General features: G+C 40.5%; 1 protein-coding gene across 1 annotated transcript in view; it reads left to right on the plus strand.

The window, feature by feature from the left end:
- The first annotated feature begins 764 nt into the window (after positions 1-764).
- ITPRID1 (ITPR interacting domain containing 1) overlaps positions 765-16387 on the plus strand; it is an 84249-nt gene continuing 68626 nt past the window's right edge. The window contains exons 1-5 of the mRNA XM_042927618.1: positions 765-924; positions 2294-2342; positions 2672-2715; positions 11834-11885; positions 14798-14884. Coding sequence (XP_042783552.1) covers positions 765-924; positions 2294-2342; positions 2672-2715; positions 11834-11885; positions 14798-14884 — 392 coding nt within the window. The remainder of the gene's footprint in view (positions 925-2293; positions 2343-2671; positions 2716-11833; positions 11886-14797; positions 14885-16387) is intronic.

The following is a 16387-nucleotide window of genomic DNA, read 5'->3' on the forward strand; positions in this document are numbered from 1 at the left end:
TGGTGCCCCGGTTTGAGTGTTGGTTGTTGTGTGGCTTTAGGTGTGCAACTTTAGATACACAACACCTTTCTCTGCTCTTCAATCTACTATAAAATTGTGACAATTAGATTGCCTCCTTGGTTGGCAATTTAATTAAATAATAGATGTATGGAATGCAGCATAGAATCTGGCACACGATAAGTACTCCACTGAAGTCAACAGTTATTATAACTCAGTACAATTTACACCCAATTAAAAAATAAGAGAATGTAGAAAGATTACATAATTTACCCAAGTCCACCCAATAAGTTGCAGAGATGAGACTCATCCAGGTTGATCTGTTGCCAAAGCCCTTATTTTTTACATTTTGAGTCTCTAAAAATATTTTTATAGATGTAACTGTTGGATAAATTGGAAGGGTATTTATTATGTAATCAATACTTTTAAACTTCCTTCCTGGCTGACGTGCCCTCCAGTCCACAGTTTCTTTGCATCCACATCGCTGTCCATCTGATTGGATCCACCAGAGGGTGGATGGGGCCTGGTGACCAGTGAAGTCACATTAGTCCCAGCCTCCTGTGGCCTCTCCTCTTAAGAGGCAACCACTTCTCTGCATTGGGACAGGGAACTCAGCTCTGGTGGGTGAGCCAGGCTCTGGAAGATTGTAAATGTTGGTGGTATGAGCACTCTGGCTTCTCCTTCTCACTGAACCAAGCCCGAAAGCTGACTCATTGCATCTGATTTGTTTGTCTGCATGTTGTAGTTTGCCGAATTACTCCCTTACAATGGCAGAGAGGTCACATGGATCCAGCAACTCCCCAGGAGGCCAAGAAAAGAGCAGGAGAGAGATCCTGAGGTCCACCAAGAGGGCATGGGCTCGCCTAGATCAGCAGCTGCCACCTGGCTCTGAGGAGGAAAGCCAGGGTCTCACCATCCCCCTGCTGGGTGAGAACAGGCCCTCAGGGCTATATGAAAACATCCTGCTGTGGGTGGTAAGGGATGTGGGGACTTGGCTGGGGGCAAATGATTTGGAACAAATGCTTGGCTTTGAAGATACCAGTGTTCCTGGTGGGATGCCAGAAGCATCTATGAAACGGGCACTTCTGACTTTCCCCACAGACATTCAAAACACACACCTTCTTGATGGAAATAGACCAACTGTTCCCTTTCTACTCCGAGGTCTTCTCATCCCAAGTCCCCCATGGACTTGGAGTCCATGCCAGAGACATGAGGCTTCCTTCAGAACACCAAACATTTTATTGAAAGGCTCTTATATGCCGGGTCTTGCACGAAGCATCCCTAATAATTTTAATAGTTTAAAGAGTAATAAGTAGGAAAACACTTCTCCCTCCACAGTGATGTTGCTGTTTGATGGCTTTTCTTCCTTGCCCACCACTTCATTCATTCTACCTCTCTGGAATCCCTAAATTTAAAAATAAGCATCTTCCATGCCCACCTGACATCTTGTGAGTGGGTAAGTCAGGTACTTCACTGTTTGGTGGGACAAAGTCAAAGAAAATCAGCCCAGAGTAGCCTGTAGCCGACCAGAAAGGAAAGAAATATTTACTGAGAAATGCTGCTTTTCTACCCTCTCCTTTTTGCCTGTTAACTATTTGTTAATCCACCTTAAAAGGCCCGTGGCTTTTTAACACAGGGTGCCTTTGGCAATCCGAGACTGTAGTGCAATATATCCCTGGAATGAATGCAAATTTGGTTTAGAACCTGGCAGAGAACTCCTTGCAAATCAACATCACTGGCTAGCCTCCTCAGGTAAATATGATTCAATAAGGAGAGGGTCCATGGTGATCTATATATGACAGGAGAAAGACAAAAGTCTGGTATGCTTAATCACCCTTCATGTTCACACCAGGTAATTTAAAAATTATTCTAACATCTCTTGCACTTTGGTGATTTGTTTTTCTTCCTTTTCACATTTCCTTTCCTTTTCCTTTTCTTTTTCCTTTGCCTTCCTTCTTTCCTTCCTTCTTTCCTTCCTTCCGTCCTTCCTTCCTTCCTTCTTTCCTTTCCTTTCCTTTCCTTTCCTTTCCTTTCCTTTCCTTTCCTTTCCTTTCCTTTCCTTCTTTCCTTCTTTCTTATTTCTTCAAATCAGTCATTTGGCAAGTTTATATACTTTGTTCTCAGGAAAGGCTGATTATGAAAAGCAGGAAGTTTTGCCTTGGGAAAATGAATGAATATGCTTATAGAAACTTGTGATTGAATATGTAGGAAATAGAGCTATGGGTGGTGGCTGGGTAACAGGTAGCATTATTTTACCTGGTATGCTTTCATTGCTCTGTTTCTTTCTCTTCTGTAGAAGATACCAAACAAGCAAGTATTCAGCAGTGGCTGGACTCTGGATTCTCGTAAGTGTTTCTTCGTGCCCTTACACATTTCTCTTCCAAAGATCCTTGCAAACAATGTGGGTAGCTCTGCTGGGGCAAGGTGTGACAGGTAGGGATTTTCATTTTAACTGGGTGCATGAAGGATGGCTCCATTATTACAAAAGTTATATATCAATTTTAAAGTACACAATAGAATACTGTTCCAGTTCCTGGCTGTTGATTGGTTTTAAAAAGCCCTCCCATAATAAAGCCTAGCTCTGCATTTACTCTCATCTGTTTAATTAAATTGCAATTTAGTATAATTGAGTTGTGCACAAAGTTTGACTCGCAATATTTTTGTTTCTTTATAGGGTCTCTGTAAATGAAAACTTTCAGCAAGACATCGACCACACTGGTAAGACAAGAGAACCAGAAGCAGTTAAGCTTTGTGGACCTGAGTAGATTTATTAAAATGTCTGTGTGAATAAATCTTCTTAAAATGAGATTATCGGAGCTTACTAGAAATGGAACAGATCTCAAAAACCACCCAGCTCAATTGCTTTGTTTGATATATAAATCTGAGGCTCAGAAAGGATAGGGGGTTACCCAGCAGCAGCAGGTTGGGGGCTGCAAACCAGGACTCTTGCCACATCATTAGCTCAGACTCTACCAGAATACTCACTGGGTCCTATGAAGACATTTTGTAAGGATATAATTATGGAAATGCAATTGCTTTAACTTTTCCTCATGCTGTATTGTACTTCTATGTTTAAATCTAGTTTCTTTCTCTTCTTCAGTCTCAAAGTTATATCCTCTCTTTCTAATGATGCACTTGTTCTCAAAAAGAACAATATTGAATTCTACAGCAAACAGTGCAAGTATGTATTTCTGATGCAGAACATATATCACACCTGTTACATTGACGTGATAAGAACATTATAAAAAGAAAACAAAATTAATTGCAGATCTCACAGTTTCTGTATTCTCTAAATGAAATAATGTATTTCATAGAAATACAATCATAAAATGCACTCACCAACTGACTGTTAGTCTGTGGAGCATGCGATGCTTGATCTCAGGGTTGGGAGTTTGAACTCCATGTTGGGTGTGGAGATTACTTAAAAATAAAATCTTAAAAAAAAAAAAATAAAATGCACTCACATTTTAAGTGCTGCTCAGATAGGAATAGAAAACAAGCCCTGGCAATTATAAATGAAAGGCAACACTGACTACAAGATACTTTCTGATTTCATAGATGTTAAAATGTGAAAAAAAGTGTGTTTTAAAATTGGCAAAGTGCCATAAATAATGTATGTAAAAAAATGACATAAATTAAGAGTTTAATGATTAGAGGGGGAAACTATTAGTTTAATGGTTACTTACTTGACTGGTTTTCATTATTTCATTTCCTCCACTGACATCTTCAGTTAAGATTGACCATTGGTTACAAACCAGTTTAAATTTGGGACTTTTTTACTTAATAAAAACAAAATAATACAGTAACAATAGCTAGGTATATCATTGAAATTTCCTCCTTTTCCAAGCTGCTTTATTTTTTTTTAATATAAAAGTTCCATGATCCCAAAATCTCTGAAGATGTTTGCCAATAAACCGAATTTAAGTATCTGTTTACAATAGTGCAGAATCAAGAAAAGGCAAGAACTTAAGAACTATACCCAGCATGAGATGTCAGATATCACTGATGTTTCATCTTACCCGGGTCATGGTGGGAGGCCTGGAACCCACTCTGGAGTTGCCAGTAACTGTTTTATTAAAAGCTTCACTGGGGCGCCTGGGTGGCTCAGTCGGTTGAGCATCCGACTTCGGCTCAGGTCATGATCTCACAGTCTGTGAGTTCGAGCCCCGCATCGGGCTCTGTGCTGATGGCTCAGAGCCTGGAGCCTGCTTCCGTTTCTGTGTCTCCCTCTCTCTCTGCCCCTTCCCTGCTCATGCTCTGTCTCTCTCTGTCTCAAAAATAAATAAAAACATTAAGAAAAAAAAAAGCTTCACTTCCTAGAAATTAAAGACAACCATGGCCCTTCCACCTCTGAATCAAGTCAATGAACTGTAAAGGCACATACAGGAGGTGCAGAGCTGGAGGAAAGAAGGGATAGCGATCAGAAACACACAGTTCCCATTTGCCAAGTCCTTTATCTTCAGTGAGGTTTTTAATAATAGTGGAAGGGCTTATTACAAGTTTAATTGAGCCTTCATTTTTATAAAGCCCTTTATGATCTATCATATTTTAAACTCAGTCACCTGTGTGGAAACAAGGCTGGTGTTCATCTGAGCTTTGCAGGTGAGGAATTTGGGCCACAAGGTGATCACAGCTGGTTACAAGAGGGCAAAGGAGCATTAAGTCCAGCATCCTATCAGCCCTCCGTGGGCTGGTTTAGCCATGATGAGACCAATAAACGTGGAGTTTAGGGAAGCCAAGAGTCATACTGAAAAATGTGGAAACAAACGGTATCAGAATCTGGTCATGTGAAGGTCGTGGTGAGGGTGGCAGGGAGAAAATCTGTGGCAAGGTGAAAAGAAACTGAAAGGGGAGAAGAGTAATCCCTACTAGAGGCAAAATCCCATAAAAACTCATGCAATCCTATGGCACCTGGGCGACTCGGTGGGTTAAGTGTCTGACTTCTGCTCAGGTCATGGTCTCCTGGTTCGTGAGTACAAGTCTCGCATTGAACTCTCTGCTGTCAGCACAGAGCCTGCTTTGGATCTTCTGTCTCCCTCTCTCTCTGCCTCTCCCCTGCGCGTGCTCTCTCTCTCTCAAAAATAGATAAACCATTAAAAATAAATAAATAAAAAATAAATAGGTAGATAGATAGATGATAGATAGGTAGATTATAGATAGATAGATAGATAGATAGATAGATAGATAGATAGATAAAACGCCCTCATGCAATCCTAGTATGATGCAGAGTGGTACATTAGTTCCTGGGGCAGCTCTAACAAATTACCACACACCTGACAGCCTCAAACAGAAATTTATTGTCTCAAAGTTCTAAAGGCTGAAGTCTGAAATCAAGGTGTGTCAGCCAAGGTCATTCTCTCTCTAAAGGTTCAAGAGAGGAATCCTCCCTTGCCCCTTCCTAACTTTAGGTGACTCCCAGAAATCCTTGACATTTCTTGGCTTGTGGTGACATCCTTTCCATTCTCTGCCTCCATATCCGCATGGCCACTTTTCCCTGTGGGTCTTCTTTTCTCTTTTTTTAAGGACATTAGTCATTGCACTTAGGACCCACCCTAATCCAGTATGACCTCATCTTTACTAATTGTATCTACAAAAACCCTATTTCCAAATAAAGAACACATTCTAAAATGAGAGATCAGATACGGAAATTAAATTCAACTCACTACAAGTAGAATTTATTTTAAGGCTGTTTCCTTCATTGGTCACCCCTGAGGCTTTTATACTTTGAAGTAGGAATAAGATTCAAGTGCCTGCTCATCTTATAGGTGACCCAGTGACTCCCAGAGAAGTCAGATGGGCTTCTAGGTCTCAAACTGAGCCCCAAATAAAATGGGACAGGGGATGGCATAAGGCTTCAGTGGACCTATTGCTGAATTCCTTCTGAATTTTGAGATGACCAAGGTGGGGTGCTGTCCTCTTATGGTGACTCTTGGGCTTTCCTGCTGCTCTGTGTCTACCCAAAGTCTCATTTTTATTAAACTGGAATCTGACTGGCCCATTTCACATCGTGTTGAACACCATTACACCAGGTAAAGCCATTAGCCCTTGGCACTTCCGTCTCTTTATCAGTAGAACCGGGAGGGGAAAGAAATGAATACATGTGAAGGCCACACAGCTAGGTACTTTACATAAGCTATCTCATTTTCCCCAACCATCTTCCGAGGTAAATATTACCATGACTAACTTTTGCAAGGAAGAAAATGAGACTCAGAAAGGTTAAGTAACTTGCCCAAAGTAGCCCAGTCAGTAGACAGGAGGGTCAAGATTTGAATTTGGATCTGTCTGACTCTGTAGCCATGTTGCCTCTCCAGAGGACTGGTTCGATTTACTGTTACTATATGTGCTATGCATGGAAACCCCTGGGAGGAAAGCCCTGCATCAATGTCCTTGCCAGAAAAATCAAAGTGTGAGCATCATGGCTAATGTCACCGACATTTACTTCTCTCTCCAGGTCTTCTGGCTCTTGTGCATCAGCCTTCAGAGCCACAACACAGTCCTCCAGAATTTAAAAGTCTTAGAGTAAAACTAATTTTTGAAGTCAAGCGAGTATCTACGGAAACGTAAAATAACCATATCTGGATCTGAAAGTAAAAAAGACACATCAAATAATTCCTCTGGAAAGCCACATGAAGATAGGCTGGCTGCTTGCCTCCCAAGTCTCATTAAAGCACTTCACGAAGAATGGTCTCTCACTGTCTGCCCTGTCTTCTGACAAATATTTGGGCATTTTAGCTAAGGGGTCTGGCAGTCTTCTTTTTAAGTATCTCCAGAGCATTGTCTGCTCAAGGCACATGGATAACTTACAGGGAACACCCTTATGGAAATCCCTCAATTTTTTTTGTCTTTTTTCTGTCTGAGAACCTCCACCGATGGTGAAGATCAACCCCTCTTCGTGGTCACCAACTACGCACACAAACACAAGTTTGATTCTCAGTTTTCCCTCAGTGAGGATCTATGGGCCTGCCTTCTTATAGCCACAAACACAATAGGACATTCAGAACCTCTTTGGGGTCAGTTGGGGTGCTAAAGAAACATGGTTATGACTGTTAAGGTCTCTCTTCTCAGGTTTCTGACTCATTCTTAATCCCAGATTCCATATTAAAACTGTGTATAAGAAAGCCTGGGGAGAGGAGCTAGTTTCTGGTAAACCCATTCCCACCACTGAAGAACAAATTAGACATCAGCACCGTCGCCCTGTTAGAGTGCATTGGCGTTATCCTGTGGGGACAGACACCTACACTGATGCGTGTGCCACATTATATAATGTACACTTGTTTACCAACACAGCCAAGAATAACTGCGAGGGAAAAAGAAAAAAAGAAAAAAAAAAAAACAGAACCAACTCCTATAGCAAAGAAACAGTTTTTGTCAAAGATCTGCTTGGAACCATCGATTACTTGATGGGTGGTTAATTCATTTGTCCTTTTAATATTTAGATACTTCTCCAATCCCCAGAGAAATCTTTGAAGCATAAACTTACACCTTTCCGGAAGGAACTCATTAAATAAGAACTTACAGAATCAAATTCTAAAGCCTGTGGTCTATAAGATGAGGTCAATGTAAATCCAGTTAAACATAATAGATACTCCCTAATGCTTATCAAACAAAAGCACTTAGAGCAAAGAACTGAGTTAGAGGAGAATGCAAAGATGTAGAATGCATGGCTCCTGCTCTTACTTATATTACTCTGACTTCCCAGGACCATTGCAATCTGAAAACAACCTGGGCCAGCTTTTCACAAGACCCTCTCGTCTCAGCCCCTCTCATTGCCATCCTAATTCTTTATCTTTCTTCATCTAATTCCTCCCGTCCTAAAATCTTTCCTGTTCTGTTCTCCTCTTGCCCTTCTTTTAAGTCCTGATTCAGGTCCCGTATTCTCTATAAGGCCCTTCCTGACATCTGCATTAAAAGACTCAATTTTTTGTCTGAACACCGGTCACATCCATGAAGGGTTCTGCCTGTATGGCACTTGGTGCTGCCTCCAATTATTAGGGAGAGGACTCACTGACAAAATTGTAAATCCCACTGAGGTAGGAATTATCTCTAACACATCTGATTTCCCCAAAGCTAGTCAACAAAAGACCTTAGTAAAACTGGTCCATAATGAAGCTGATGTGAGTCATATTGGGAAATTTTCAAGGAAGAGAGACTTGGGCTAGTCAAAGAGCAATATGTTTTTGAAGAAAACAAAGAGGCAAAGGAAGACAATGCCACTTGGTTCAAGGAGCTTGAACAAAGGCACGGAATGAAAAGAAAACCAAATGTGTGCAGGAAAACATAGAAAAGGTGGTCAGATTAGAGAAATGGTTTCATGCTGGGGAGCAAAGGTGGAAATTTTTTCTGGTAAAAAAGGTGTTATCAGGTTATAAATGCCTTAAAATCCAGAAAGAAGGAATCACACTTGATGTGTTAAGATCATCTCAGGTTCCAAAGGAGAGGTAGTTGTAATTGGGGTCTGTATTGTGTAGGATTTGGGGACCGTATCTTTGGTCATGAATAGTTAGTGATGGCTGCCACAGGTGCAGTGCTGGGGAGTTGAAGTCCACGTGTTACAAACGTGCTATCTCTACACTAGTGAGTTATGCATGATTTCTGAGAAGAGAAATGACAAATTCCAGTGTTTATCCTGCCCCCTTTGGGAAGATGCTGTTGTGAACTCATGAACTCGGGGTGATGTCATGAGGGTGTGGGCTGTGTGTCAGCAGTGGAATGGAGAGGGGGAGTCAACTGCATCCAGAGAAGAAGCAGATACATGGGTGAGGAAGAGCAAAGCATTACAGTTGGCTTTAAGGTTTTTGAGCATGAATGTCAGGGAGAAAGAAGAACCTTTTATTTTGTAAGCATATAGACTGCGATTATTTGCAAACTGAGACAACTCAACCCCGCTGACTGCCTCTACCAAGTGTCTTGGGCATGCAGGAGTTAAATACACAGAAAGCTTCAGAATGCTATTATTTTAGAGCCCTGTGAAAATGTAATTTGATTAGTCTATTGGACGATATTCCAAAGAACCAAATGTCTTCCATGAATCAGTCAGAAATGCTTAGGAAAACCAAAATAAAAAATGCTTTCTAAGCCAATAAAGGTGCTAATTAGTGCCTTCTGCATATCTCACTACATCTTCTCCAGTAATACATTTTGCAGGGTTAAGTGCATGTCTGCTGCTTCAGATGGCAGAAGTCCACCTAACAGTAGGGAGGGTGGCTGGAGACTCAAGTATCTAAAAGGGAATCAGAACCGGCGTTTAACCCATGCAATGGGATGTATTGAGTAGAGCAGAGAACTCTTTTTCTTGCTTTAATTCTCTTCCAAATCAACCCTTATAAAACCTAGGGAGAGTAGGACCTTACTTTTTCTTTCTTTCTTCATCCACCGTTGCTTTTAAAGAGTAGAGTCTGGTTTTTAAAAAACCTAATAAGGGTATCCTAGAAAGAAAAATAAATTGGAGAAAATATCAAGACCAAGCAACTGGAGAAGAAAGAAGGACTTAAGGAGATCGTAGCCAGTAGGGATTTACGTGGTAGATACAGACACATCTATAAGTGTTTTGTTTTCTGCTGGGGCAGCCTCAAGCGTGGTGCCTACAGAAGCTTGAGGAAATGCAGGGTAACAGGAATTTGTCCCATTATGGCATTCCCTAGGTGTCAAATTCTTGCCGTGGTCCGAGGTAGCTGACTCCAGTGCTTCCGGGAGCTGGGCAGGTAACTGCTAATGAACCAAGCAAGCAGGACAGAGAGAGACTGCGGAGAATCGCAGAACACGTGGGCTCCAACAGATCGCTCCCTGAAGAGATCTGGGATTGATACTGCTGTATCTTCTGAGTTTTAAGGAAATTCTAGGAATCTCGGTGCTGGGGAGAACTGGGCTACCAGCTTGTGCCTCTCGGTTCAGGTTCCTTATTGAATATAGGCAAAGGGAACAAGAACCCTGACAAGCCCAGGAAGTTTATCTTGCAAATTAGCAAACTGGAAAACAACAGCAACAACTATACTTGAACTAAAACCAAAAAGACCCTCCAATAGGCAAGGAATAATAGTTTCTTACTGTCCCATTAGTCTCTCAACTGCCTGGTTCCAAATGCTTGAGAGGTATGGAGTAGATTTATATTGTTCACCCCATATGACTTATGTGGCTGAGTTACATTTGTTTTGTAGGGCAGACATTCATTGCAGCCATACTCTCACTACCTTTCAAAATTGTAGTTGTGTATTCTGAGCTTAGTTAAGAACTCACTGTTCACTCACACCTCAGTGATATGCCTTGAGTCCTTATCCTTCCGAGACTGTATGTTCCTTTTCCATCCAGCAGGGTCACTGAGCCCTTGTAACAAATGAAAACTATAAGTGTTATTTCCATATATCAAATTTGGCATTCAGAGGCAAGTTCGTGGATACCTTGAGAACTGTTTCTAGTCTCCTCCCCAAACAAGTACTCTGGCTCCACACTGAAGAGCCCTTATTATTTCAGGCTCTTTTTTCATATGTTTCAATCATATAGGTTTGTTGTTGTTGTTTTTTTAATTTCTCCCACATGCATTATATTTCTTATGGTGAAAAACTTCACTTTCTTATGGAAGTGCTGAGTGGCAACATTTCCAGTATGTTACATGTCACATGTTCGTACTCGGGAAAGCACCCGGGAGAACCACCCTGAGAGGAAATGAGAAGGTTGGTAAACTTCTGGAAGCACCAGCCCAAGTTCTGAATGTTGCCCGGGCAGCCAGCAGCCACAGCATTACATCATCACTCCTGCTTACCATAACCACAACGCATCCTAAACGGGCCTCCGCCTCCCAATATCAGCTCTTCTATTCTGCTCTCAGCACCACTAACAAGGCAAATGGATCTTCCGCATCCTCTCTCTCCCATTAATTTGTTTGCTCAAAAATCTTCCCTGGTTTTCCAGGTAAACTCCTCTTTCTGCTTTTCAAATAAGTTACAGGACATTCTGCTGGCAGTGTGGTGTTTTGAAAAGCAACAATAGCAACAAATAAAAATAAGCTGTGGTATCCTGCTGGCCACGGAAAATTTATTTAATCTCTCTGAGCCTCAATTTGGCTCTCTATTAAGGAGAGATTCATAATACCTATTTCCTTGATATGTTGTAAGAATTAAAAGAGGTGCTGCATGCAACATGCTTAGCACACTGCCTCATTCATTTATTATTTAATGTTAAATAGTAACTGTTATTGCTATAATCAATAATAAAGGTAATGATAAATTCCTGGATCTGCTACTTTTGAACGTGTGATCACGGGCTCATTACTCAACTTCCGTGAGTCTGTTTCCTTATCTGAAAAATAAGGATAGGTCCTCAATTTTAAGAGTGTTGTGAGTATTAAGAGATACAAATGCATGGAAGATGGTCAACAAATGCTGGGTCCTTCATGTATTTTTTTTGCCTGTCCCCACCCTTGCTCCTCGACCTTGTGGGCCATGAGAGAGTATTCCAAAATAGCCTATGATCCCTTCTAATAGCCCTATCGCTGTGCTTTGCATTTGCTACAGACCCTCTTGGTGCATGGCAACACCTCTTTCCATCCATCAAATTTTACCCATTCTTAAAAATCCAAGATAGTATCTCCATGAAACCTTGGCCAACTACTCCATTTGCCACTGACTTCCCTCTCGACCAAGCAAGTACATTTCTTCAAGTGGTCATCACACAATTTAGCCATTCATTACATTCTGTCTTGTTCACTACAGAGATGCCTTGTACCTCATGCACATACAATCTCGGATATGGAAATCGATCCCATGTTAATTCGTCTGAGGACTAGAAAATCTCCTATGGGACAAGAGGAGATTAAGCTCATGTCCCCTTTTGTTTGTTGCAGTTTCTGTGCGTGAACAAGGGATGGTGTGCATGACCGTGACGGACTACATGAGGTAGGTGTCAGTGTCACTCTGCTCCAGTATCTGACAGCCACAGTTTTCATAAATGAAAGGGAAGTGAGGAGCTTTCTTAACAATGCCATGGATCTTGGGATTTTGTCACTGGTTTAGCCACAGCACCTGGAACACTTTCACTAGCCTTGAGAGAAATAGAGGTTCTTTAAATGTCATGAGGCAGTGAGCACAATAAACGAACAAATGCTGGCTTGGAGGGAGGATTTAATTAAAATATATGCATAAAACACATTTGACTGTAATACGAGTGTTCAGAAGGACCTGTTCATGAAATAGTCGCATCTGTATTCTCACACTGTCAATGTTAGTCATCACCATGCTATTTGCTGGGCAATAATACAGTTGACCTTTGAACAACACGGCTTTGAACTGTGTGGGTCCACCTATATGCAGACTTTTTTTTTAATTCAAGTATAATTAGCATACAGTGCTGGTTTCAGGTGTACAACATAAAGATTCAACAATTCCATACATTTCTCAGTGCTTGTCATGATAAGCGTACTGTTAATTCTATTTCCCCCATCCCAGCACCCACCTCCACTTTGGCAACCACCAATTTGTTCCCTGTATTAAAGAGTATGTTGGGTTTTTTATTTAATTTGTCTTCATTAAATTAAATTAAATTTCTTTTAATTTTTAAAATTTTTCTTTGTTTGTGTTGTTTCTTAAATTACACACATGAATGAAATCATGTGGTATTTGTCTTTCTTTGGCTGATTTCACCATGCAGATTTTTTTTAAATACAATACAGTACTGTAAATGTGTTTTGCTTTTGATTTTCTTAATAACATTTTTTTTTCTGTAGGCTACTTTATTGTAAGAACACAATATATTATATATAACATATAAAATATGTAATTGACTATTATCGGTAAGGCTTTCGGTGAACAGAAGGCTATAAGTAATTCTGTTTTAAGGGAGTTAAAAGTTATATGTGGAGAGGCACCTGGGTGGCTGGGTCACTTAAGTGTCCGACTCTTGATATCAGCTCAGGTCGTGATCTTACTGACATGAGATCAAACCTGAGTGTGCTGAGCATGGAGCCTGTTCTGGATTCTTTTTCTCCCCCTCTCTCTGCCCCTCCCCTATTCATTCTCTCTCTCTCTCTCTCTCTCTCTCTCTCTCTCTCTCAAAAAACAAAGCAAAACAAACAAAAACCAAACAAACACAAAAACACAACAGAGAAATAAACGTTAAAAAAACACCAAAAGTTATTTGTGGAGTTTTGATTGTGTGGGGGGTCAGCACCCTTAACCCTCACGTTGTTCAGGGGTTAACTGTACATAAAACTTCCAATGTTAAGTAGAAAACAGTAAGATTATCTTAATATGAGAATAGAGACTAGGTCTCAAAGCAGTGCTCAACAGTGGCAGCAGCATGACCTCAGAACTTAATAGAATTGCAAATTTTCAAGCCCAATCCCAGACACTCTGAATCAGAAAATCTCAAGGTGGGGTTCAGAAATCTGTGTTTTTGCAAGCCCTTCAGGGGATTCTGAGAAATACCCTCGTGTAGGTATCCTATACCAGTGGTATAGAAGGTGAGCTTTTTGACTTTGAGAACTCTGCTTCCATGCCTCAGCCACCCTTGCGTGTTTCAAGATAATTCCAACTAGTTGAAAACCAAATACTCAATACTGTATCCCTCTGACTCCTACCAATTCACAATTCTTCTATTTGGTCGTAGTTTTTCCTTCTTAGCAGATTATTTTTGCTGCTTATAGAGTCATAGAGCCACAAAGGACCCCAGAAATCTCTCAGACAACTTTCTCATTTTGTTGAAGAGGAAAATGAAAGCCAAGGTCAGTGACTCACTCCTGCTCTCATGGCTTGATCAGAACTGTGACTATACATGGATTCTCCTGGATCCAAGGCCAGGGCAGTTTCTGGGTGGCTTTGCTGAGCATTATAAAGGAAAGTAATGCTTACAGACCCCGAATGAAACAGAAATATGGCAGGCTTAATACAAACTGAGGTGAGGCAATAAATGAAAGGATATCTTTTGCCTCTCTCCAGGGCTTCCAGCAAGTTCAACCATCTGTTAAAATCAGGGTCTTTATTATTCAGAAACATACATGTTCTCAGCCTTAACTGCTTCTCTTGCTCTCTTCTCAGAGAAGCAATTGAACAAAGAGGCAAAGGACAAAATCTGGGCAAGGACTAAGGAAAATTCAGGATAACTTGGTCTTCCAGGGAAAGTGAGATCTACGTTGTATTCTTTGATAAATTCCCATTTTGTGCCAATTGGCTGTTACAACTGAGGCTCAATGAATCAGTGGTACATCAGAACAATATAAAACTGAACTATATTATAACAGGGGCTCATTCTGTTTGGAAGTGCTTTCAAATGACTTGCAACGCAGGCCCATTTAGCTAGAGTGTCATTGGTTTTTGTGGTGGGGGAGGAGCCAGTTACTGTTGCATATGGGTGGCCACAGGAGACAGCATTTAGAGATTGTTAACCATGCACTATGGAATCCGTCACCGTTATGGGAATTAATAGGGAGTCACTTCAGTAACCGCTCGCCGTACCTCTTTCATCACATAATTTTAACTTCTTTGGAAAGTTGGTGCCTAGCCGAGCTGTGTTCCTGATAGGTTCCCCAATGATTTGCCATCTGTCAAAAGTGAGACATTCTGTCACCTTTATAATGAGCACTAGCGGGCACCTAACACTTAAATTCTCACACCTTCTGTAACACAACGCTCTTGGAAACAGGAGCATCTTCTCCACTGCATGCTCTCTCTTCTCCAAAGGTGCAGCCATTAGGGATTATTAGAAATGAGGAGGAAATGCAAATGTTTGCTCTGGAAGGGAAAGATTCACAATGATCTCCCAGGGGACTATCTAAATCAACACATCTCATCATTGGTATTTTCCCCCACTGTAGATCTCTGCATCCGTTTTCAGAAACTCCCACCCTTTCTAGAGGGACCAGTTTCAACTCTTGCCATTCTACTGCAAGTATACCACAAAGGTATGTGATTTCCAGGCACTTTTCACCCAGAGAAATCATTCTGTACAACTGTGGATTTCATGAAATTATAAATAGGCATTTGAGAAATAACCTGTTGAATGAATGGATGAGAGAATGAATAAAGGATTTCAAAACTCTGATTCACAAGAACGATGCAAAAGAGTCAAGGAGATCAAGCTAAGTATCTGCCAATGGGGAAATGGTCCAACAAACTAATGGCCCACCCATTTTATAGAATTCTATACAGTGATAAAAGGAATAGGCAGAAAGAACTATATATACTAGCTTAGAACGATCTTCAAGTCATCTTTTTGAGGGGAAAAAGTAAGATGCAGAAAGATATGCAGTAGGGTATGCTACTATTTATAGATCAAACAAGTGAAAACTATAAAGCATATATGTAATATAGAAAAATATATGGAAGTATACAGATAAATTTAGTAGGAGGGGAGTCAGGATTTGTGGGGATAATGGCCAAGGGGAAAGAAACCTTTATGTGTAATATAATGTTTTGACAATGTGAATGTATTTTATGTATTTCTTACATAATTAAATGTAAACAAGAAGAGTTAATGATATTAAAAATGTTTACTGACAAATCAATCAATCAATACATTCTGAGACATGAGATTGTGAGCCTTTAGAAGGCAGAACTATGTCTTTATTCCTTTTTGCACCTTGGGTGCCTAGCAGAGGGCCTAGAACATGACAAATGTTCAATAAATATTTGTATAAATGGGCAAGATAAATATTTGTACCATGAGGACAATATGATAACAGACCAAATCTTTCATACACAAGTTAGATGTCTCCCAAGAATTTTTTTTCTCCCTCAAAACATTTTTATTTGGGGGTGTCAAGAGATTGGTATCCTCAGTTCTTCAGTTCTTTCCAATGATTAAGATATCTGAGCTGAACCATTTAAGACCCATAGTAAGAGTTTTTGGCTTATCTTTTCTTCCTTGATCGAATCAGGAGGCAAAGCCCCAGATCTCTATGTCACATAAGAAAGTGTAAACGTGATGTTGAGTAATGTGTGGTAAGTGGGCCTGCCCAGCGAGACTACAGGTGGCTGTTGTTAAATGTGTGAATGGCTAAATACATGAATTGTAATTAACCCAATTTAAATGATGAAGTCATGAAAGTAAATCATCCAAACTATCTCAAATAAGCTCCTTGGTGTTGCATGTAAAGCAGAGGCAAACAGAAACCTGAAACAAAAGAACCAGGCAAACCTAGGGAAACCTCCTCAAAAGTTCTGCTTCCCATGTAATCCATGAGTTTTTAAAAAAAGGTCAATAGCACAGTTACCAAGGAGAAGGTCAGTGATTGGGAAGTGGTAAGTATACATAAATATAATTTCCAGAGAACTGAAGTTTATAATTTTAAGTGCCAAAGCTGAGTAAAATGATTTGAAGAAAGCACTTCTTATTTCTCACCCAAGTCACACACACACACACACACACACACACACACACACACACACAAATACAGAATATATTT

The sequence above is a fragment of the Panthera leo genome, chromosome A2 (genome assembly GCF_018350215.1).
Source record: "Panthera leo isolate Ple1 chromosome A2, P.leo_Ple1_pat1.1, whole genome shotgun sequence".
NCBI classification, from domain to species: domain Eukaryota; kingdom Metazoa; phylum Chordata; class Mammalia; order Carnivora; family Felidae; genus Panthera; species Panthera leo.